Consider the following 22,029-nt stretch of genomic DNA (forward strand, 5'->3'; position numbering starts at 1 on the left):
AATTTCCTAATTTCGTTTTCTTTATTCTATCTCCCAAGAACCCTCTTCTCCAATTTTCCCTTGTTCAACTCTCTTTGTCCTGGGCTCTCAGTCTTAGCATTTACCAATTTTGTATTTTTTATTTCTTCTTTTAGAAACCTTTACCTCAATTCCCAATACCATCAGTTTCCTTTCTCAGTGCTCTAGGCTTTACAATTTCCTAATTTCGCTTTCTTTATTCTATCTCCCAAGAACCCTCTTCTCCAATTCTCCCACGTTCAACTTTCTTTTTCCAGGGCTCTTAGTCTTAGCATTTACCAATTTTGTATCTTTCATTTCTCCCTTGAGAAACCTTTACCTCAATTCCCAATACCATCGGTTTCCTTTCTCAGTTCTCTAGGCTTTACAATTTCCTAATTTCGCTTTCTTTATTCTATCTCCCAAGAACCCTCTTCTCCAATTTTCCCACGTTCAACTTTCTTTTTCCAGGGCTCTTAGTCTTAGCATTTACCAATTTTGTATTTTTTATTCTCTCCCTTGAGAAACCTTTACCTCAATTCCCAATACCATCGGTTTCCTTTCTAAGTGCTCTAGGCTTTACAATTTCCTAATTTCGCTTTCTTTTTTCTATCTCCCAAGAACCCTCTTCTCCAATTTTCCCACGTTCAACTTTCTTTTTCCAGGGTTCTTAGTCTTAGCATTTACCAATTTTGTATTTTTTATTCTCTCCCTTGAGAAACCTTTACCTCAATTCCCAATACCATCGGTTTCCTTTCTCAGTTCTCTAGGCTTTACAATTTCCTAATTTCGCTTTCTTTATTCTATCTCCCAAGAACCCTCTTCTCCAATTTTCCCACGTTCAACTTTCTTTTTCCAGGGCTCTTAGTCTTAGCATTTACCAATTTTGTATTTTTTATTTCTTCCTTTAGAAACCTTTACCTCAATTCCCAATACCATCAGTTTCCTTTCTCAGTGCTCTAGGCTTTACAATTTCCTAATTTCGCTTTCTTTATTCTATCTCCCAAGAACCCTCTTCTCCAATTTTCCCACGTTCAACTTTCTTTTTCCAGGGCTCTTAGTCTTAGCATTTACCAATTTTGTATTTTTTATTTCTTCCTTTAGAAACCTTTACCTCAATTCCCAATACCATCAGTTTCCTTTCTCAGTGCTCTAGGCTTTACAATTTCCTAATTTCGCTTTCTTTATTCTATCTCCCAAGAACCCTCTTCTCCAATTTTCCCACGTTCAACTTTCTTTTTCCAGGGCTCTTAGTCTTAGCATTTACCAATTTTGTATTTTTTATTTCTTCCTTTAGAAACCTTTACCTCAATTCCCAATACCATCAGTTTCCTTTCTCAGTGCTCTAGGCTTTACAATTTCCTAATTTTGCTTTCTTTATTCTATCTCCCAAGAACCCTCTTCTCCAATTTTCCCACGTTCAACTTTCTTTTTCCAGGGCTCTTAGTCTTAGCATTTACCAATTTTGTATCTTTCATTTCTCCCTTGAGAAACCTTTACCTCAATTCCCAATACCATCGGTTTCCTTTCTCAGTTCTCTAGGCTTTACAATTTCCTAATTTCGCTTTCTTTATTCTATCTCCCAAGAACCCTCTTCTCCAATTTTCCCACGTTCAACTTTCTTTTTCCAGGGCTCTTAGTCTTAGCATTTACCAATTTTGTATTTTTTATTTCTTCCTTTAGAAACCTTTACCTCAATTCCCAATACCATCAGTTTCCTTTCTCAGTGCTCTAGGCTTTACAATTTCCTAATTTCGCTTTCTTTATTCTATCTCCCAAGAACCCTCTTCTCCAATTTTCCCACGTTCAACTTTCTTTTTCCAGGGCTCTTAGTCTTAGCATTTACCAATTTTGTATCTTTCATTTCTCCCTTGAGAAACCTTTACCTCAATTCCCAATACCATCGGTTTCCTTTCTAAGTGCTCTAGGCTTTACAATTTCCTAATTTCGCTTTCTTTTTTCTATCTCCCAAGAACCCTCTTCTCCAATTTTCCCACGTTCAACTTTCTTTTTCCAGGGCTCTAAGTCGTAGCATTAACCAATTTTATATTTTTTATTCTCTTCCTTGAGAAACCTTTACCTCAATTCCCAATACCATCGGTTTCCTTTCTCAGTGCTCTAGGCTTTACAATTTCCTAATTTCGCTTTCTTTATTCTATCTCCCAAGAACCCTCTTCTCCAATTTTCTCACGTTCAACTTTCTTTTTCCAGGGCTCTTAGTCTTAGCATTTACCAATTTTGTATCTTTTATTCTCTCCCTTGAGAAACCTTTACCTCAATTCCCAATATCATCGGTTTCCTTTCTCAGTGCTCTAGGCTTTACAATTTCCTAATTTCGCTTTCTTTATTCTATCTCCCAAGAACCCTCTTCTCCAATTTTCTCACGTTCAACTTTCTTTTTCCAGGGCTCTTAGTCTTAGCATTTACCAATTTTGTATCTTTTATTCTCTCCCTTGAGAAACCTTTACCTCAATTTCCAATACCATCGGTTTCCTTTCTCAGTGCTCTAGGCTTTACAATTTCCTAATTTCGCTTTCTTTATTCTATCTCCCAAGAACCCTCTTCTCCAATTTTCTCACGTTCAACTTTCTTTTTCCAGGCCTCTTAGTCTTAGCATTTACCAATTTTGTATTTTTTATTCTTTCCCTTTAGAAACCTTTACCTCAATTCCCAATACCATCAGTTTCCTTTCTCAGTGCTCTAGGCTTTACAATTTCCTAATTTCGCTTTCTTTATTCTATCTCCCAAGAACCCTCTTCTCCAATTTTCTCACGTTCAACTTTCTTTTTCCAGGGCTCTTAGTCTTAGCATTTACCAATTTTGTTTTTTTTATTCTTTCCCTTGAGAAACCTTTACCTCAATTCCCAATACCATCGGTTTCCTTTCTAAGTGCTCTAGGCTTTACAATTTCCTAATTTCGCTTTCTTTATTCTATCTCCCAAGAACCCTCTTCTCCAATTTTCCCTCGTTCAACTTTCTATTTCCAGGGCTCTTAGTCTTAGCATTTACCAATTTTGTATTTTTTATTCTCTCCTTTGAGAAACCTTTACCTCAATTCTCAATACCATCGGTTTCCTTTCTCAGTGCTCTAGGCTTTACCATTTCCTAATTTCGCTTTCTTTATTCTATCTCCCAAGAACCCTCTTCTCCAATTTTCCCTTGTTCAACTTTCTTTTTCCAGGGTTCTTAGTCTTAGCATTTACCAATTTTGTATTTTTTATCTTCTCCTTTGAGAAACCTTTACCTCAATTCCCAATACCATCGGTTTCCTTTCTCAGTGCTCTAGGCTTTACCATTTCCTAATTTCGCTTTCTTTATTCTATCTCCCAAGAACCCTCTTCTCCAATTTTCCCTTGTTCAACTTTCTTTTTCCAGGGCTCTTAGTCTTAGCATTTACCAATTTTGTATTTTTTATTCTCTCCCTTGAGAAACCTTTACCTCAATTCCCAATACCATCGGTTTCCTTTCTCAGTTCTCTAGGCTTTACAATTTCCTAATTTCGCTTTCTTTATTCTATCTCCCAAGAACCCTCTTCTCCAATTTTCCCACGTTCAACTTTCTTTTTCCAGGGCTCTTAGTCTTAGCATTTACCAATTTTGTATTTTTTATTCTCTCCCTTGAGAAACCTTTACCTCAATTCCCAGTACCATTGGTTTCCTTTCTCAGTGCTTTAGGCTTTACAATTTCCTAATTTCGTTTTCTTTATTCTATCTCCCAAGAACCCTCTTCTCCAATTTTCCCACGTTCAACTTTCTTTTTCCAGGGCTCTTAGTCTTAGCATTTACCAATTTTGTATTTTTTATTCTCTCCCTTGAGAAACCTTTACCTCAATTCCCAATACCATCGGTTTCCTTTCTCAGTTCTCTAGGCTTTACAATTTCCTAATTTCGCTTTCTTTATTCTATCTCCCAAGAACCCTCTTCTCCAATTTTCCCACGTTCAACTTTCTTTTTCCAGGGCTCTTAGTCTTAGCATTTACCAATTTTGTATTTTTTATTCTCTCCCTTGAGAAACCTTTACCTCAATTCCCAGTACCATTGGTTTCCTTTCTCAGTGCTCTAGGCTTTACAATTTCCTAATTTCGTTTTCTTTATTCTATCTCCCAAGAACCCTCTTCTCCAATTTTCCCTTGTTCAACTCTCTTTGTCCTGGGCTCTCAGTCTTAGCATTTACCAATTTTGTATTTTTTATTTCTTCTTTTAGAAACCTTTACCTCAATTCCCAATACCATCAGTTTCCTTTCTCAGTGCTCTAGGCTTTACAATTTCCTAATTTCGCTTTCTTTATTCTATCTCCCAAGAACCCTCTTCTCCAATTCTCCCACGTTCAACTTTCTTTTTCCAGGGCTCTTAGTCTTAGCATTTACCAATTTTGTATCTTTCATTTCTCCCTTGAGAAACCTTTACCTCAATTCCCAATACCATCGGTTTCCTTTCTCAGTTCTCTAGGCTTTACAATTTCCTAATTTCGCTTTCTTTATTCTATCTCCCAAGAACCCTCTTCTCCAATTTTCCCACGTTCAACTTTCTTTTTCCAGGGCTCTTAGTCTTAGCATTTACCAATTTTGTATTTTTTATTCTCTCCCTTGAGAAACCTTTACCTCAATTCCCAATACCATCGGTTTCCTTTCTAAGTGCTCTAGGCTTTACAATTTCCTAATTTCGCTTTCTTTTTTCTATCTCCCAAGAACCCTCTTCTCCAATTTTCCCACGTTCAACTTTCTTTTTCCAGGGTTCTTAGTCTTAGCATTTACCAATTTTGTATTTTTTATTCTCTCCCTTGAGAAACCTTTACCTCAATTCCCAATACCATCGGTTTCCTTTCTCAGTTCTCTAGGCTTTACAATTTCCTAATTTCGCTTTCTTTATTCTATCTCCCAAGAACCCTCTTCTCCAATTTTCCCACGTTCAACTTTCTTTTTCCAGGGCTCTTAGTCTTAGCATTTACCAATTTTGTATTTTTTATTTCTTCCTTTAGAAACCTTTACCTCAATTCCCAATACCATCAGTTTCCTTTCTCAGTGCTCTAGGCTTTACAATTTCCTAATTTCGCTTTCTTTATTCTATCTCCCAAGAACCCTCTTCTCCAATTTTCCCACGTTCAACTTTCTTTTTCCAGGGCTCTTAGTCTTAGCATTTACCAATTTTGTATTTTTTATTTCTTCCTTTAGAAACCTTTACCTCAATTCCCAATACCATCAGTTTCCTTTCTCAGTGCTCTAGGCTTTACAATTTCCTAATTTCGCTTTCTTTATTCTATCTCCCAAGAACCCTCTTCTCCAATTTTCCCACGTTCAACTTTCTTTTTCCAGGGCTCTTAGTCTTAGCATTTACCAATTTTGTATTTTTTATTTCTTCCTTTAGAAACCTTTACCTCAATTCCCAATACCATCAGTTTCCTTTCTCAGTGCTCTAGGCTTTACAATTTCCTAATTTTGCTTTCTTTATTCTATCTCCCAAGAACCCTCTTCTCCAATTTTCCCACGTTCAACTTTCTTTTTCCAGGGCTCTTAGTCTTAGCATTTACCAATTTTGTATCTTTCATTTCTCCCTTGAGAAACCTTTACCTCAATTCCCAATACCATCGGTTTCCTTTCTCAGTTCTCTAGGCTTTACAATTTCCTAATTTCGCTTTCTTTATTCTATCTCCCAAGAACCCTCTTCTCCAATTTTCCCACGTTCAACTTTCTTTTTCCAGGGCTCTTAGTCTTAGCATTTACCAATTTTGTATTTTTTATTTCTTCCTTTAGAAACCTTTACCTCAATTCCCAATACCATCAGTTTCCTTTCTCAGTGCTCTAGGCTTTACAATTTCCTAATTTCGCTTTCTTTATTCTATCTCCCAAGAACCCTCTTCTCCAATTTTCCCACGTTCAACTTTCTTTTTCCAGGGCTCTTAGTCTTAGCATTTACCAATTTTGTATCTTTCATTTCTCCCTTGAGAAACCTTTACCTCAATTCCCAATACCATCGGTTTCCTTTCTAAGTGCTCTAGGCTTTACAATTTCCTAATTTCGCTTTCTTTTTTCTATCTCCCAAGAACCCTCTTCTCCAATTTTCCCACGTTCAACTTTCTTTTTCCAGGGCTCTAAGTCGTAGCATTAACCAATTTTATATTTTTTATTCTCTTCCTTGAGAAACCTTTACCTCAATTCCCAATACCATCGGTTTCCTTTCTCAGTGCTCTAGGCTTTACAATTTCCTAATTTCGCTTTCTTTATTCTATCTCCCAAGAACCCTCTTCTCCAATTTTCTCACGTTCAACTTTCTTTTTCCAGGGCTCTTAGTCTTAGCATTTACCAATTTTGTATCTTTTATTCTCTCCCTTGAGAAACCTTTACCTCAATTCCCAATATCATCGGTTTCCTTTCTCAGTGCTCTAGGCTTTACAATTTCCTAATTTCGCTTTCTTTATTCTATCTCCCAAGAACCCTCTTCTCCAATTTTCTCACGTTCAACTTTCTTTTTCCAGGGCTCTTAGTCTTAGCATTTACCAATTTTGTATCTTTTATTCTCTCCCTTGAGAAACCTTTACCTCAATTTCCAATACCATCGGTTTCCTTTCTCAGTGCTCTAGGCTTTACAATTTCCTAATTTCGCTTTCTTTATTCTATCTCCCAAGAACCCTCTTCTCCAATTTTCTCACGTTCAACTTTCTTTTTCCAGGGCTCTTAGTCTTAGCATTTACCAATTTTGTATCTTTTATTCTCTCCCTTGAGAAACCTTTACCTCAATTCCCAATACCATCGGTTTCCTTTCTCAGTGCTCTAGGCTTTACAATTTCCTAATTTCGCTTTCTTTATTCTATCTCCCAAGAACCCTCTTCTCCAATTCTCCCACGTTCAAATTTCTTTTTCCAGGGCTCTTAGTCTTAGCATTTACCAATTTTGTATCTTTCATTTCTCCCTTGAGAAACCTTTACCTCAATTCCCAATACCATCGGTTTCCTTTCTAAGTGCTCTAGGCTTTAAAATTTCCTAATTTCGCTTTCTTTTTTCTATCTCCCAAGAACCCTCTTCTCCAATTTTCCCACGTTCAACTTTCTTTTTCCAGGGCTCTTAGTCGTAGCATTAACCAATTTTATATTTTTTATTCTCTTCCTTGAGAAACCTTTACCTCAATTCCCAATACCATCGGTTTCCTTTCTCAGTGCTCTAGGCTTTACAATTTCCTAATTTCGCTTTCTTTATTCTATCTCCCAAGAACCCTCTTCTCCAATTTTCTCACGTTCAACTTTCTTTTTCCAGGGCTCTTAGTCTTAGCATTTACCAATTTTGTATCTTTTATTCTCTCCCTTGAGAAACCTTTACCTCAATTCCCAATATCATCGGTTTCCTTTCTCAGTGCTCTAGGCTTTACCATTTCTTAATTTCGCTTTCTTTATTCTATCTCCCAAGAACCCTCTTCTCCAATTTTCCCATGTTCAACTTTCTTTTTCCAGGGCTCTTAGTCTTAGCATTTACCAATTTTGTATCTTTTATTCTCTCCTTTGAGAAACCTTTACCTCTATTCCCAATACCATCGGTTTCCTTTCTCAGTGCTCTAGGCTTTACAATTTCCTAATTTCGCTTTCTTTATTCTATCTCCCAAGAACCCTCTTCTCCAATTCTCCCACGTTCAACTTTCTTTTTCCAGGGCTCTTAGTCTTAGCATTTACCAATTTTGTATCTTTCATTTCTCCCTTGAGAAACCTTTACCTCAATTCCCAATACCATCGGTTTCCTTTCTAAGTGCTCTAGGCTTTACAATTTCCTAATTTCGCTTTCTTTATTCTATCTCCCAAGAACGCTCTTCTCCAATTTTCCCACGTTCAACTTTCTTTTTCCAGGGCTCTTAGTCTTAGCATTTACCAATTTTGTATTTGTTATTCTCTCCCTTGAGAAACCTTTACCTCAATTCCCAATACCATCGGTTTCCTTTCTCAGTGCTCTAGGCTTTACAATTTCCTAATTTCGCTTTCTTTTTTCTATCTCCCAAAAACCCTTTTCTCCAATTTTCCCACGTTCAACTTTCTTTTTCCAGGGCTCTTAGTCTTAGCATTTACCAATTTTGTATTTTTTATTCTCTCCCTTGAGAAACCTTTACCTCAATTCCCAATACCATCGGTTTCCTTTCTAAGTGCTCTAGGCTTTACAATTTCCTAATTTCGCTTTCTTTTTTCTATCTCCCAAGAACCCTCTTCTCCAATTTTCCCTCATTCAACTTTCTTTTTCCAGGGCTCTTAGTCTTAGCATTTACCAATTTTGTATTTTTTATTCTCTCCCTTGAGAAACCTTTACCTCAATTCCCAATACCATCGGTTTCCTTTCTAAGTGCTCTAGGCTTTACAATTTCCTAATTTCGCTTTCTTTTTTCTATCTCCCAAGAACCCTCTTCTCCAATTTTCCCTCATTCAACTTTCTTTTTCCAGGGCTCTTAGTCTTAGCATTTACCAATTTTGTTTTTTTTATTCTTTCCCTTGAGAAACCTTTACCTCAATTCCCAATACCATCGGTTTCCTTTCTCAGTGCTCTAGGCTTTACAATTTCCTAATTTCGCTTTCTTTATTCTATCTCCCAAGAACCCTCTTCTCCAATTTTCCCTCGTTCAACTTTCTATTTCCAGGGCTCTTAGTCTTAGCATTTACCAATTTTGTATTTTTTATTCTCTCCTTTGAGAAACCTTTACCTCAATTCTCAATACCATCGGTTTCCTTTCTCAGTGCTCTAGGCTTTACCATTTCCTAATTTCGCTTTCTTTATTCTATCTCCCAACAACCCTCTTCTCCAATTTCCCTTGTTCAACTTTCTTTTTCCAGGGTTCTTAGTCTTAGCATTTACCAATTTTGTATTTTTTATTCTCTCCCTTGAGAAACCTTTACCTCAATTCCCAATACCATCGGTTTCCTTTCTCAGTTCTCTAGGCTTTACAATTTCCTAATTTCGCTTTCTTTATTCTATCTCCCAAGAACCCTCTTCTCCAATTTTCCCACGTTCAACTTTCTTTTTCCAGGGCTCTTAGTCTTAGCATTTACCAATTTTGTATTTTTTATTTCTTCCTTTAGAAACCTTTACCTCAATTCCCAATACCATCAGTTTCCTTTCTCAGTGCTCTAGGCTTTACAATTTCCTAATTTCGCTTTCTTTATTCTATCTCCCAAGAACCCTCTTCTCCAATTCTCCCACGTTCAACTTTCTTTTTCCAGGGCTCTTAGTCTTAGCATTTACCAATTTTGTATCTTTCATTTCTCCCTTGAGAAACCTTTACCTCAATTCCCAATACCATCGGTTTCCTTTCTCAGTGCTCTAGGCTTTACAATTTCCTAATTTCGCTTTCTTTATTCTATCTCCCAAGAACGCTCTTCTCCAATTTTCCCTTGTTCAACTTTCTTTTTCCAGGGTTCTTAGTCTTAGCATTTACCAATTTTGTATTTTTTATCTTCTCCTTTGAGAAACCTTTACCTCAATTCCCAATACCATCGGTTTCCTTTCTCAGTGCTCTAGGCTTTACAATTTCCTAATTTCGCTTTCTTTATTCTATCTCCCAAGAACGCTCTTCTCCAATTTTCCCTTGTTCAACTTTCTTTTTCCAGGGTTCTTAGTCTTAGCATTTACCAATTTTGTATTTTTTATCTTCTCCTTTGAGAAACCTTTACCTCAATTCCCAATACCATCGGTTTCCTTTCTCAGTGCTCTAGGCTTTACCATTTCCTAATTTCGCTTTCTTTATTCTATCTCCCAAGAACCCTCTTCTCCAATTTTCCCACGTTCAACTTTCTTTTTCCAGGGTTCTTAGTCTTAGCATTTACCAATTTTGTATTTTTTATTCTCTCCCTTGAGAAACCTTTACCTCAATTCCCAATACCATCGGTTTCCTTTCTCAGTGCTCTAGGCTTTACCATTTCCTAATTTCGCTTTCTTTATTCTATCTCCCAAGAACGCTCTTCTCCAATTTTCCCTTGTTCAACTTTCTTTTTCCAGGGTTCTTAGTCTTAGCATTTACCAATTTTGTATTTTTTATTCTCTCCCTTGAGAAACCTTTACCTCAATTCCCAATACCATCGGTTTCCTTTCTCAGTGCTCTAGGCTTTACAATTTCATAATTTCGCTTTCTTTATTCTATCTCCCAAGAACCCTCTTCTCCAATTTTCCCACGTTCAACTTTCTTTTTCCAGGGCTCTTAGTCTTAGCATTTACCAATTTTGTATTTTTTATTTCTTCCTTTAGAAACCTTTACCTCAATTCCCAATACCATCAGTTTCCTTTCTCAGTGCTCTAGGCTTTACAATTTCCTAATTTCGCTTTCTTTATTCTATCTCCCAAGAACCCTCTTCTCCAATTCTCCCACGTTCAACTTTCTTTTTCCAGGGCTCTTAGTCTTAGCATTTACCAATTTTGTATCTTTCATTTCTCCCTTGAGAAACCTTTACCTCAATTCCCAATACCATCGGTTTCCTTTCTAAGTGCTCTAGGCTTTACAATTTCCTAATTTCGCTTTCTTTATTCTATCTCCCAAGAACCCTCTTCTCCAATTTTCTCACGTTCAACTTTCTTTTTCCAGGGCTCTTAGTCTTAGCATTTACCAATTTTGTATCTTTTATTCTCTCCCTTGAGAAACCTTTACCTCAATTCCCAATATCATCGGTTTCCTTTCTCAGTGCTCTAGGCTTTACAATTTCCTAATTTCGCTTTCTTTATTCTATCTCCCAAGAACCCTCTTCTCCAATTTTCCCTCATTCAACTCTCTTTTTCCAGGGCTCTTAGTCTTAGCATTTACCAATTTTGTATTTTTTATTTCTTCCTTTAGAAACCTTTACCTCAATTCCCAATACCATCAGTTTCCTTTCTCAGTGCTCTAGGCTTTACAATTTCCTAATTTCGCTTTCTTTTTTCTATCTCCCAAGAACCCTCTTCTCCAATTTTCCCACGTTCAACTTTTTTTTTCCAGGGCTCTTAGTCTTAGCATTTACCAATTTCGTATTTTTTATTTCTCCCTTGAGAAACCTTTACCTCAATTCCCAATACCATCGGTTTCCTTTCTCAGTGCTCTAGGCTTTACAATTTCCTAATTTCGCTTTCTTTATTCTATCTCCCAAGAACCCTCTTCTCCAATTTTCCCTTGTTCAACTTTCTTTTTCCAGGGCTCTTAGTCTTAGCATTTACCAATTTCGTATTTTTTATTTCTCCCTTGAGAAACCTTTACCTCAATTCCCAATACCATCGGTTTCCTTTCTAAGTACTCTAGGCTTTACAATTTCCTAATTTCGCTTTCTTTTTTCTATCTCCCAAGAACCCTCTTCTCCAATTTTCCCACGTTCAACTTTCTTTTTCCAGGGCTCTTAGTCTTAGCATTTACCAATTTTGTATTTTTTATTCTCTCCCTTGAGAAACCTTTACCTCAATTCCCAATACCATCGGTTTCCTTTCTAAGTGCTCTAGGCTTTACAATTTCCTAATTTCGCTTTCTTTATTCTATCTCCCAACAACCCTCTTCTCCAATTTTCCCTTGCTCAACTTTCTTTTTCCAGGGCTCTTAGTCTTAGCATTTACCAATTTTATATTTTTTATTCTCTCCTTTGAGAAACCTTTACCTCAATTCCCAATACCATCGGTTTCCTTTCTAAGTGCTCTAGGCTTTACAATTTCCTAATTTCGCTTTCTTTATTCTATCTCCCAACAACCCTCTTCTCCAATTTTCCCACGTTCAACTTTCTTTTTCCAGGGCTCTTAGTCTTAGCATTTACCAATTTCGTATTTTTTATCTTCTCCTTTGAGAAACCTTTACCTCAATTCCCAATACCATCGGTTTCCTTTCTCAGTGCTCTAGGCTTTACAATTTCCTAATTTCGCTTTCTTTATTCTATCTCCCAAGAACCTTTTTCTCCAATTTTCCCTTGTTCAACTTTCTTTTTCCAGGGCTCTTAGTCTTAGCATTTACCAATTTTGTATTTTTTATCCTCTCCCTTGAGAAACCTTTACCTCAATTCCCAATACCATCGGTTTCCTTTCTCAGTGCTCTAGGCTTTACAATTTCATAATTTCGCTTTCTTTATTCTATCTCCCAAGAACCCTCTTCTCCAATTTTCCCTTGTTCAACTCTCTTTGTCCTGGGCTCTCAGTCTTAGCATTTACCAATTTTGTATTTTTTATTCTCTCCCTTGAGAAACCTTTACCTCAATTCCCAATACCATCGGTTTCCTTTCTCAGTGCTCTAGGCTTTACAATTTCCTATTTTCGCTTTCTTTATTCTATCTCCCAAGAACCCTCTTCTCCAATTTTCCCACGTTAAACTTTCTTTTTCCAGGGCTCTTAGTCTTAGCATTTACCAATTTTGTATTTTTTATTCCCTCCCTTGAGAAACCTTTACCTCAATTCCCAATACCATCGGTTTCCTTTCTCAGTGCTCTAGGCTTTACAATTTCATAATTTCGCTTTCTTTATTCTATCTCCCAAGAACCCTCTCTCCAATTTTCCCACGTTAAACTTTCTTTTTCCAGGGCTCTTAGTCTTAGCATTTACCAATTTTGTATTTTTTATCCTCTCCCTTGAGAAACCTTTACCTCAATTCCCAATACCATCGGTTTCCTTTCTCAGTGCTCTAGGCTTTACCATTTCCTAATTTCGCTTTCTTTATTCTATCTCCCAAGAACCCTCTTCTCCAATTTTCTCACGTTCAACTTTCTTTTTCTTGTGATCTTAGTCTTAGCATTTACCAATTTTGTATTTTTTTTTCTTCCTTGGGAAACCTTTACCTCAATTCCCACTACCATCGGTTTCCTTTCCAATTGCGCTAAGGTTTACAATTTCCCACACAGCACCGCCTGCTCCCTCGCTTTGTCCAAAGCTTCCAGCATGGGTCTAGGTTTCCAAGTTCCCTTTTCCGTTTATCCTCAGTTTCAACTCTTAATTCTCCCTTTAATTGGTTGTTTTTGGATGCAGAAGTCGTGACCTCGTGTAAAAAAAGAAGCCTTTCTCGGGCAAAATCTTTCTTTAATTGGAACCAGCGCCATATATCTTCAAATATGTCCCGTGAGGGTTTTTTGAGGGCAATACATAAAACTGTGGTTTATTTGACTGTATATAAAACTGGTGTTTTCAAAAAAACACCTTCTTTAATAAAATATCCCTGCCTGAACATGATTTATTTCATTCTAAATGATTTTTATTACAGTTTTTTAAGAGAGGAAAAATTTAGCTCCTTTTTTCTCAATCCTCCTGTCAATAAAACGAGGTAGAATGTGTTCCTTACCTGGAAAACTAAATCCCAGATGGAACATGTTTCCCCCTAGGGTGACAAAAATTAACATACATACACTGCAAGCGAACACTGATGCCTTAGTAGAGCCTATACTGTCCCAGGGCCCTTTTTTGCCGAAATGATTTCTGAAAAGTCTGCGGACTTTACAATTTCAAGGATTAAAGCCTGAAAGCCTGGATGGAATTTACGAGATTTTCATTCAATATGTATGAAATGTTTGTTGATTTTTAAAGTTTATTAAACTGCCTGCTTCTAGGCAAGCAACATGCAAGTTTGATGACTGATGTCTGTACCTAAACAATTAGTGAGTTTCTGTTATTGAAAGTAGCTTCTAGCAAACACTTCACTCTTCCAGGAATTGATTAGGATATTCATAAACTGGTGTCTTTGCATTTGACATTACATGCTGAAGATTAAAAATAAAGAAACCCACGATGTATAGGATAAATAATTTGAGTAAATACAGATAAATATTATGATTTGCATAGAAAATTGAAGCACGTTTAGTGAATGATTGGTCCACTAATTAAGACGAAAATGATTTAGAAAGAGTTGTATTCTTTAGGCCAAAGGGTCCATGACACAACCCATAAACAAAATAGTATGTGTTGGCTTGTGGCGAATCAGGAAAATGAACGGTTTGTTTACACGAAAGTAAGAGCGGACAGATTTGGCAGGACCAACCCCACCAAAATCACTGCTTGCTGGTTGGGCCCCCTCTTCATCGACATCGATGGCTGCCTGGTGGACAGCATGAGTGACGAAAAGGCCTCTATAGCCCGTGATTCCGGACAGGTCAGCATTTTGTGAACTGAATAAATCTTTTATCCCCAACATATTCTTGAGGCTATCTTTCAAATCGAACTTGTCTGAAATTCTGAATCTTGGCAAATAGATTTCCATGACTGAAGGTGGAAAAACGTACAATTCTTGTAGCATTTGATCGACATCAACAAACCGAAGATCTTTTTGCATTCTTCGAAACAGATCATTTGTTTTCGGCATAATTATAACCATTGAAAGTTCGGCTACAATTGGGATATCCAACACCTCGTATGGAGACTTGACAACGGAACGATATGAGCGAAAGACGCCTTGCTGGTGCATCATTGGAACTTTAACTTTTTGAGACCTATCGCCAATATACTTGGTAAAATCTTGCATCGTAGTATTCTTCTTGTCAAAGCTATACTTCCAAAGGCTTTTGAAGTGTACAGCACTAGTCAGAACAAGTCTTGTGTACACGTCAACGCTTTCTTTGGGAAGAAAGTCTTGAATTTTCTGATTTGTCTTTTCCGTAACCCATTTATTGATTTCTTGCCTCGATTTTTCCGGATGTGTGACAAAGTTAAGTTCTTCCATACCAGCATTGAAGTTTTTCTCTATTCTCTTTATGTAATCATTACATCGAACTGTGCAAAAGTACTCTTGCAGCCATAGCTTGTTCGCTACACTCAGGGTGTTGTTTGGTTGAAGAGGGGCGAACACCTCGGTAAGAAGATGCTTAATTGCCTCATCGCCATTATTCGTTCCATATCCATCAACGAATCTTTGCCAGTTCAAAGCATTTTCAAGCTGGAGAGCAGTTGTAGTCTTTGAGCCAGCCTTAAGCATCCCAAGAGCTGTGTAAGTAGTGAGTGGCGAAAACAAGAGATTCTCCGTCTCATTATGAACGGTCGCAAGCTTGCAGTAAAAGTTAACTGCAAATTCATTTGCCGCATAGAACGAATGTTCAGAGTCTTGTGACACTACGAAATGCACTGGTAAAATCACTGCGCCAAGGACAGCAATTAATATAGCGGTTTCCATGTTGCTGGATTTAGACATTCCCCTCGATGCTCACTCTCTGAAATGATAGTTTTTCTTCCTTGCAATCAAACAGAGTGTTAGCTGTTCCACTATGATAAAAACAGTTAATCCGGAGGGGCCCGTGGCAGATTCGCCGATGTTGATTGGCTGGATTTCCGAGCTACAACGTAGCCTGCATACACCCCACCGTTGCAACAATACCGACCCCATTCAACTGTATGCGGTTCTAAAACGGTTGGTTCCGAATAACTCGGTCACATAAAATTTTTGGTACATTTTCGTTTAAAGTTTACAGGGCAAGAATCAGATTGCTTTCGAAATGTTTTTGTCATGTACCAAAATTTTTCTTTTTCCACAACTCCGATTTTCATAATCTCCAGTTAGAATTTTGCAAGGAAGAGGAGAAACATACCATATCTTCAGAGTATAAAGATCGGATAATTGAAAAGGATAAGCAGGAAATTTATATTCAGATGCGAATCGCGGCCGCTAATTTCTCACTTTGTTGAAGAATCAAAGAGAGAAAGCGAAAGCCCAAATATGTGATTCGACTACAGGTCAACATTTACTTTTCAACATCAAGAGTGCGCCAAAGCACATAATGCCTGCAATTTCAAAATCTTTGGTCAAGCAAGGTCGTCTTTTCGTTTAGGTGTTTTGGATTCTGTATGCATAAAAATAAAGGATCCCGACTTATGCAGCGCCGCCAGACGCAGGTTTGAACAGGGGGGGGGGGGGGGCAAAACGAACAAAAAGGGCACAAACATTTTTCCAAATCATAATCATGTGCCAAAAATGCCACAGCTTTCATGGTAATTAAATTACGGTAATTTAGACATTTATAAAAGAATACCACACATTGCATATAGTATGAACTATCTTCCCTGAACGCAGACATGGCTATGTGCTCGATTTAGGGACCACGGACTCTTGATCATAATTGACTGTATAACTCCTCATCTCATTTATATTTCTATTTCAATACATTGTACTCAATTTTCTTATAATTTGGTTAAGCGGCAGACACATATCCTTCCCCTATATTTGTGGCAGGTGCAATATACTCAACAAATGTTCAGATTTATTGCAACATATAAATGAATCCACATTGATGCAATCATACATGCAAAAAACTTTTAAAGTTCAGACCAAATTATGATGTAAGGAGCTGAAAGGAATTTTCGAATCTCTATCTAAGTCAAAGCGAATTCCAGTCCCTATCTCTTTCAAAGATCCAGTCTCTATGATTATCTAAAGCCTATTCGAATAATGGTTTAAATTTTTTTTTACATTTAAGCAATTTAGTCCCCTTTCCATCCCTACGCCGATTGAAGCACATAATTCTTTTCCCCTCCATGAAATATTTTTTTTAAAATTATTTTACAAAATTTTAAGTTCAAGTCATCTTCACGCGATTGGCCGAAGGTGCGGGCACGTTTTCACTGCCAAAGCAAAATTAATTTGCAACGTTGATTAGGTTTATCTCAACAGTCTTTTCTTTGTTAATCGAAAGAATAATATGCAGTGGTCAAGTCGTCTTCGGGACATTTTTTAACTCTCCTTATACTTTGTTGCTAAAGACATACAAAGGATATTTTTCTCGCCCAAGTCTTCTTGGCAGTCTCCTTGCCAGTTGATGATACTGTTCATCACCGGAGCCTGCGCCTTTTGCATCGTGACCATCTGCACCATGAAGTATATTTGCATCAAGAACTTATGGAAATTTCTATGAATAGTTCTCCAACAATGCTTAGATTTAGATTATTTTACTTAACTTCTAAAGGCAGAATATCTGGCAGTGAAAAAATACACGCAATATACTCTTCAAAAAGGGAGACTTTTTCACTTTTTGCAATCAGGGAGGGGGGCTGTGCCCCCGTGGCGTCCCTAGCTCCAGCGGCCCTGTTATGTAGATAGAGAAGGTTCCTTTTCCCTCTAAGACACTTCAACTAGGCGAGAAATATAGGGCCAACTACTGAGATTGGTCAAAAATAAAGGACCAATCCATCAAATCGTTCTTGCTCTCGCGTTGATTTCTATTAATGTAAATTATCTTCTTAATTTTGAACATAACCAGACGTTTTTACTCCAGTGTCTCTAATAAACGGGCTTATTAATTTCAGAAGAATTTGCCCTCCCCCCTGTCGCTTATTAGCACCCCCCCCCCTTATATTAAAATTTTACAAATTTGTCATGACCAGAGCACGCATAAAATTGAATAAAAAAGCGACGTGATTTATAAAAAAAAGTAGGCTTCTGTCTATGAGTACGAAACGCGTAAATTGAGGGGAATCCTCCTAAGACACTGCCGTCCAAAAACGGACACCGTCCAAAAGCAAATACCTCCAGATAACGTCTTGTCATGTCACTTCCATACAATGTCATGTCACCTCTACAATGGACAGTTAACGCAGATCATAAATAATTGCCAAGCCAAGTAAAAGACCAGATTACAAAGGCCTAAGTGACATTTATACTTCCTCGTGTAAGTTCCACTGATCTTTTTTTTAGATCAGTGGGAAGTCCTCGAATAAGCCCTGGGGGCTTATTTGGCAAAAAATTTGGCGGGCTCTTTCGTATTCATATATATTTATATTGCGGTACAATTATAGTTTGGGGCATTTTTCGAAGGGAGGAGGCTTATTTAGCAGCAGCGAAAGCAATGATGTAGTGCTAGGGAGGGCTCAGGGAGGCTGAGCATCCTTGTCAATGCCAAAAATTGGCAAATTTCTACTTTTGCTATTGTTTTTCGCAACATTTTGAGCAAGAGCCCCCCTTGTTATTTTGATAACACTACACCACAGAGCCAAAGCATCGCCTGGATAAAATTTGCATAAAAATAGACCTTTTGCTGACGACGCAGTACCTCAGCCTATGGGGGCTTATTCAAAGGTGGGGGCTTATTCGAGAATTAACGGTACAGACTTTTGAGACAACAGTACAACGCATGATAATCCCGCAGTTGTTGAGAACAAGTTGAGAACAAAGCGTTAAATGTCATATTTTTCGTTACTGGAAATCAAAATTGTGAACAAAGTATATAGCACTATTTTGTTGATCTTCCCGTACAAGCAAAATTGGCTGCGTGATAAGGAATTTTTTTTCAAAAAGGCCTTTGATTTCTTGTAACTTTTTAAGAGTGCAACTTTCCTGATATGTTTCTGATAAGTATGATATGTTTCTGCACTTCCGTGCTGATTTTGAACCGGACATTATCAAAATCGGAATTACTAAACTAGAAACTTTTGGTACTTGACAAAAACATTTCGAAAGCAATCTGATTCTTGTCCTGTAAACTTTGAACGAAAATGAACCAAACATTATCTGTGACCGAGCAATTTGCAAACACCAGTCAAGTTTATTAGTAACAAACTAATTGTAATCCTCCTAATGAAGTTTTCTTTTTAGCAAAACGAAAGATTTTTAGCAGAGTTGCAAAACATTCAGGCAAACAATTCAATGTATATTAAAAAAATACAAAATTGAAAACGGCTACGTCCATAATCGTGTGATTAAGGAACTAAGTGCAAAGTAAGTTCTTTAGTGTCCGCGATAATTTACTCTGCTGTAGGGTCCATAACACGTCCCATGAACAGGATCGTGTTCGTCTCCACGTGGCGGATCATGTATATGAACGGCCGGTTCACCAGAAACTGGAACGGTAAACTGGCAAGCTCGATTGTAATTCCGGTTGCAGCTGCTGCTTCCGTGCCTTTTTCGTCAACATTTACATAGGCCTTGTGGATGGCGTTGGATACATACATGCCTCTGTAACCCGTTATCCCTGACAAATCAGCGGTCCTGGGGTTGAAAACGTCACGCATTCCCATCTTGTAAAGAAGTCCCTTCAAATCCAATTTTGTGTTAACTTTAAATTTCGGCATTTGGACATCGAGCTTCGACGGGGGGAATTCGTATAATTCTTTCAACATTCTGTTCAGATCAATAGATGAGATTGTTTTTTCCATGTTGTTGAAATCCTCGCGGGTTTTTGGCACCACCACAACCATGGATATTTTCTCCCCTTCGTATGGCATCTCCAAAACCTCATACCTTGATGCTGGCAAAAATCCAGAAAACCTAAATTGTTCAATCTGATACATTGTTGAAACGGTTTTTTGGATTTCTCCCTCGTCTCCTACGTATGTGGAGAAACTTCGCTGTGAAGTGCTCTTTTCGTCAAACGCGTGCATCCAGTTGCTTTTGAAATATATTGCGTTGGTCAGAACAAACCTTGTAAGTGCATTCACAGTGCCTTTAGGCAGTAAGTCCTTTATCTTCTGGTTTGTCTTCTCCGCTACCCATTTATTGATCTCTTCTCTCGATTTCTCGGCGTGTATGGCAAAATTAAGCTCTTCCATGTCAGCTTTGTAACTTTTCTTTAAAATGTTGATGAAATTGTCACATTGAGTTGGGCAAAAGTATTTCTGCAACCAAAGCTTGTTAGCTACACTAAGGGTGTTGTTTTTTTCGAGAGGGGCAAACACATCAGACAGGAGGCGCTCGATCGCTTCATGGCCATTGTTTGTTCCATAACCTTCCACTAGTTTTTGCCAGTTCATTGCCTTTTCCATCTCGAGATTTGTCGTTGATTTGGCACCAGCTTTGAGCATTCCAAGAGCGATGTAGACACTGAGAGGCGAAAAGAAGACATTTTTCGAGCCATCTGTTTCGCTGACCACTTTCTTGTACAAGTCAAAGGCGAAGTCTGATGTTGCAGCAAATGATTTCTTTGTCACTGGCCTGGGCTTCAAACGACTTTGAGGAATCTGAGATGCGGCAAGACACACCAAGCATAGCAAAAATATTAAAACCTTCATGGTGCCCATGAATTAGAAAGCTGTCAGGAAATGTGTCTGGATGCTTCTCAACGATTTCGGTATGTGAGCTCTACACTCATCATCAAAAGGTATCTGTCGCGGAGGGAGTGGAAGCAACTTCCGGCATCATTGTGTAATTTGTGTCATCGGATATCAAATACCACAAATATTGCTTGATTGTAATTGTTTCCACAGCGGGACCTGCAAGTCTTTGACGCAGACGTCCGTCACTCGTCACTCGATTATTTGCTCCATCCGAACAAACTAATCTTTCACCCCGGCATACTACTCTCCTCCACAGAGGCTATTGGGGAGCGAGAAATGGTGAAGCTGCGGTAGGGAGAATGGTGAAGCTGCGGAGAATTGGAGGGGGTGGAGGAGAAGAAGACAGGAAAAATAGTGAGCTGCCGCTATTATTTTCCTCCTTCTTCCTCGCAGTTCCTCCACTTTTTTCTTTCTTCCGCAGTTCCTTTTATCATATCATTTTCCCCTCCCAATATCCCTCTCCAATAGCCTCTGCGGAGGAAAGTACCGGCATACCATATACGCATTTCAATTATTCGCATTTGAAACTGACAAACGTTTTTTAAGCCTATATAGTTGGCTAATATTATCACACAAAAAACTATACCCGCACTGTGAGTGACTAAATTTGTTTAACTAACAACGGCCTAAAAAAACAATCCAGCCTCGAAAGTTTTGAAAGCTAGCCTGAACCTCGCTGGAAATTCGCTGGTTATTTTATGAAAGGTTACATGATAACAATTTGAAATAGAGAAAATTTATTTCTTTCTTTTATCTCGATAATAACAGCCGAAAAAAACCAGACCTTCATCATTTCTCTATAAATTTTCATTCTAGCCTTCTAGCTCTGTTTAGCCCTCCTTTCGTTTTCTTTATTAGATTAAGGGCTTTCCTTTCGTTGGTTTAGTTAGATAAAAACATATAGATTTTGTTCTTAAATAAATAAAGTGTAAGCAGTGTGATTGCTAGCTTTTTCGCTCTAGGAAGGTGTTCAGGCCTCATTTGCAATAAAGTGAGTGGGACGACCTTCATTTGCCGACAATTTTGAATATTCACCGTAAAGCATCCACGCGTGGCTAAAAATCCTCGTTTTTGAGAAAAAACGTTGTTGAAAATTCAATTTTACAGTAGCTCAGCCTCAGCTTGTTCTTAATTTGTTCTTAACTTTTGACCAATTTTGAGGCTCGTGTTCTTAAAAAAAAAGAGTGTATTCGTTTTCGCTTCGTGCATGACTTAGATAAACGTGTTTCACTCAAAATTCAATGCGTGACAGCAATATACAATGTGTTTCGGTCGCTACCATCTTCAGGAAAGACCCTCACAGAGTTTGCTTACATATCGATAAAATTATATTTTTTCCACGAATACATAGATTAAAGGCCAACAAAACTTCAAGAAAAAAATTCAAGGAAATTGATTAAAACTTTTTCATGAAATCTGACACTGAAATTTGTAAACCAATTTTTCTAACAACAGATTCGCAGCTGAATTCGAAACTGTCCGGATACTTTCGTGAGGGGAGTGTACATCCTTTGACATCTGCTTAACTACAATTATTTCTTTTTATCGAGGCTAGGCATATCTTGCCAGTCCATGAGCCTAGCCCTTTCCTTTTTTCTGTCATTACAAGTCAACATTCGTGTAAGCAAATCTCTAATCTTGAACACATACCGTTTAAAGCTGTTACCTGGAAATTTGATTAACGTCAGTAACTTTTTTAACTTTTTTATTGATCATCATCATCAGGTACCATCTTCTATCAGAAGGTTGGCTACCATGACCCTCCAACTTTTTGATTAAAGGTTCTCATAATTTCGAAATAAGATTTCTTGTTTAAACAATCATTCACTGGAATTTTAAAGAAGGATATATCATATATACCTTTAAAGTACATGTGTAATGATAATATGTAACTTAAAATGAATATATAAAGATATATGGTGCCAGTGGCAGCGCCAGCTTTTACAAAGTGGGAGGGTAGAGGGCACGCCCACTTTGCCTCGTTCCAGTGATTCGTCCCTTTCCTTGGGAAATTTGATCTACCCCTACCCAGCGCTTTTTAATCCATTTTTAGAAGAAATATATAGGCTATATTGTCAGAAAAGCGGGGAGGTAATTACCCCCCCATACCACCCCTTGGCGCC

At 37.8% G+C, this 22,029-nt stretch overlaps 3 protein-coding genes across 3 annotated transcripts in view; 1 reads left to right on the forward strand and 2 right to left on the reverse strand.

Moving 5' to 3' along the window:
- Positions 1–22,029, forward strand: part of LOC135696647 (TPR repeat-containing protein DDB_G0287407) — a 54,065-nt gene that overhangs the window by 9,104 nt on the left and 22,932 nt on the right. The gene's annotated exons all lie outside the window — the stretch shown is intronic.
- Positions 13,646–15,492, reverse strand: LOC135696650 (serine protease inhibitor). The gene has a single exon (XM_065216117.2). The coding sequence runs from the start codon at positions 15,057–15,059 to the stop codon at positions 13,794–13,796; it is 1,266 nt and encodes a 421-aa protein (XP_065072189.2). The 5' UTR covers positions 15,060–15,492; the 3' UTR covers positions 13,646–13,793.
- On the reverse strand, positions 18,484–20,032 carry LOC135696651 (leukocyte elastase inhibitor). The gene has a single exon (XM_065216119.2). The coding sequence runs from the start codon at positions 19,868–19,870 to the stop codon at positions 18,599–18,601; it is 1,272 nt and encodes a 423-aa protein (XP_065072191.2). The 5' UTR covers positions 19,871–20,032; the 3' UTR covers positions 18,484–18,598.

This window comes from Rhopilema esculentum, chromosome 18, assembly GCF_057945365.1.
Source record: "Rhopilema esculentum isolate cy_ngs chromosome 18, ASM5794536v1, whole genome shotgun sequence".
Classification (NCBI taxonomy): Eukaryota; Metazoa; Cnidaria; class Scyphozoa; order Rhizostomeae; family Rhizostomatidae; genus Rhopilema; species Rhopilema esculentum.

Coding starts and splice junctions, on each gene's coding strand:
- LOC135696650 (XM_065216117.2), bottom strand. CDS start 15,059: ATGTCTAAATCCAGCAACATGGAAACCGCTATATTAATTGCTGTCCTT.
- LOC135696651 (XM_065216119.2), bottom strand. CDS start 19,870: ATGGGCACCATGAAGGTTTTAATATTTTTGCTATGCTTGGTGTGTCTT.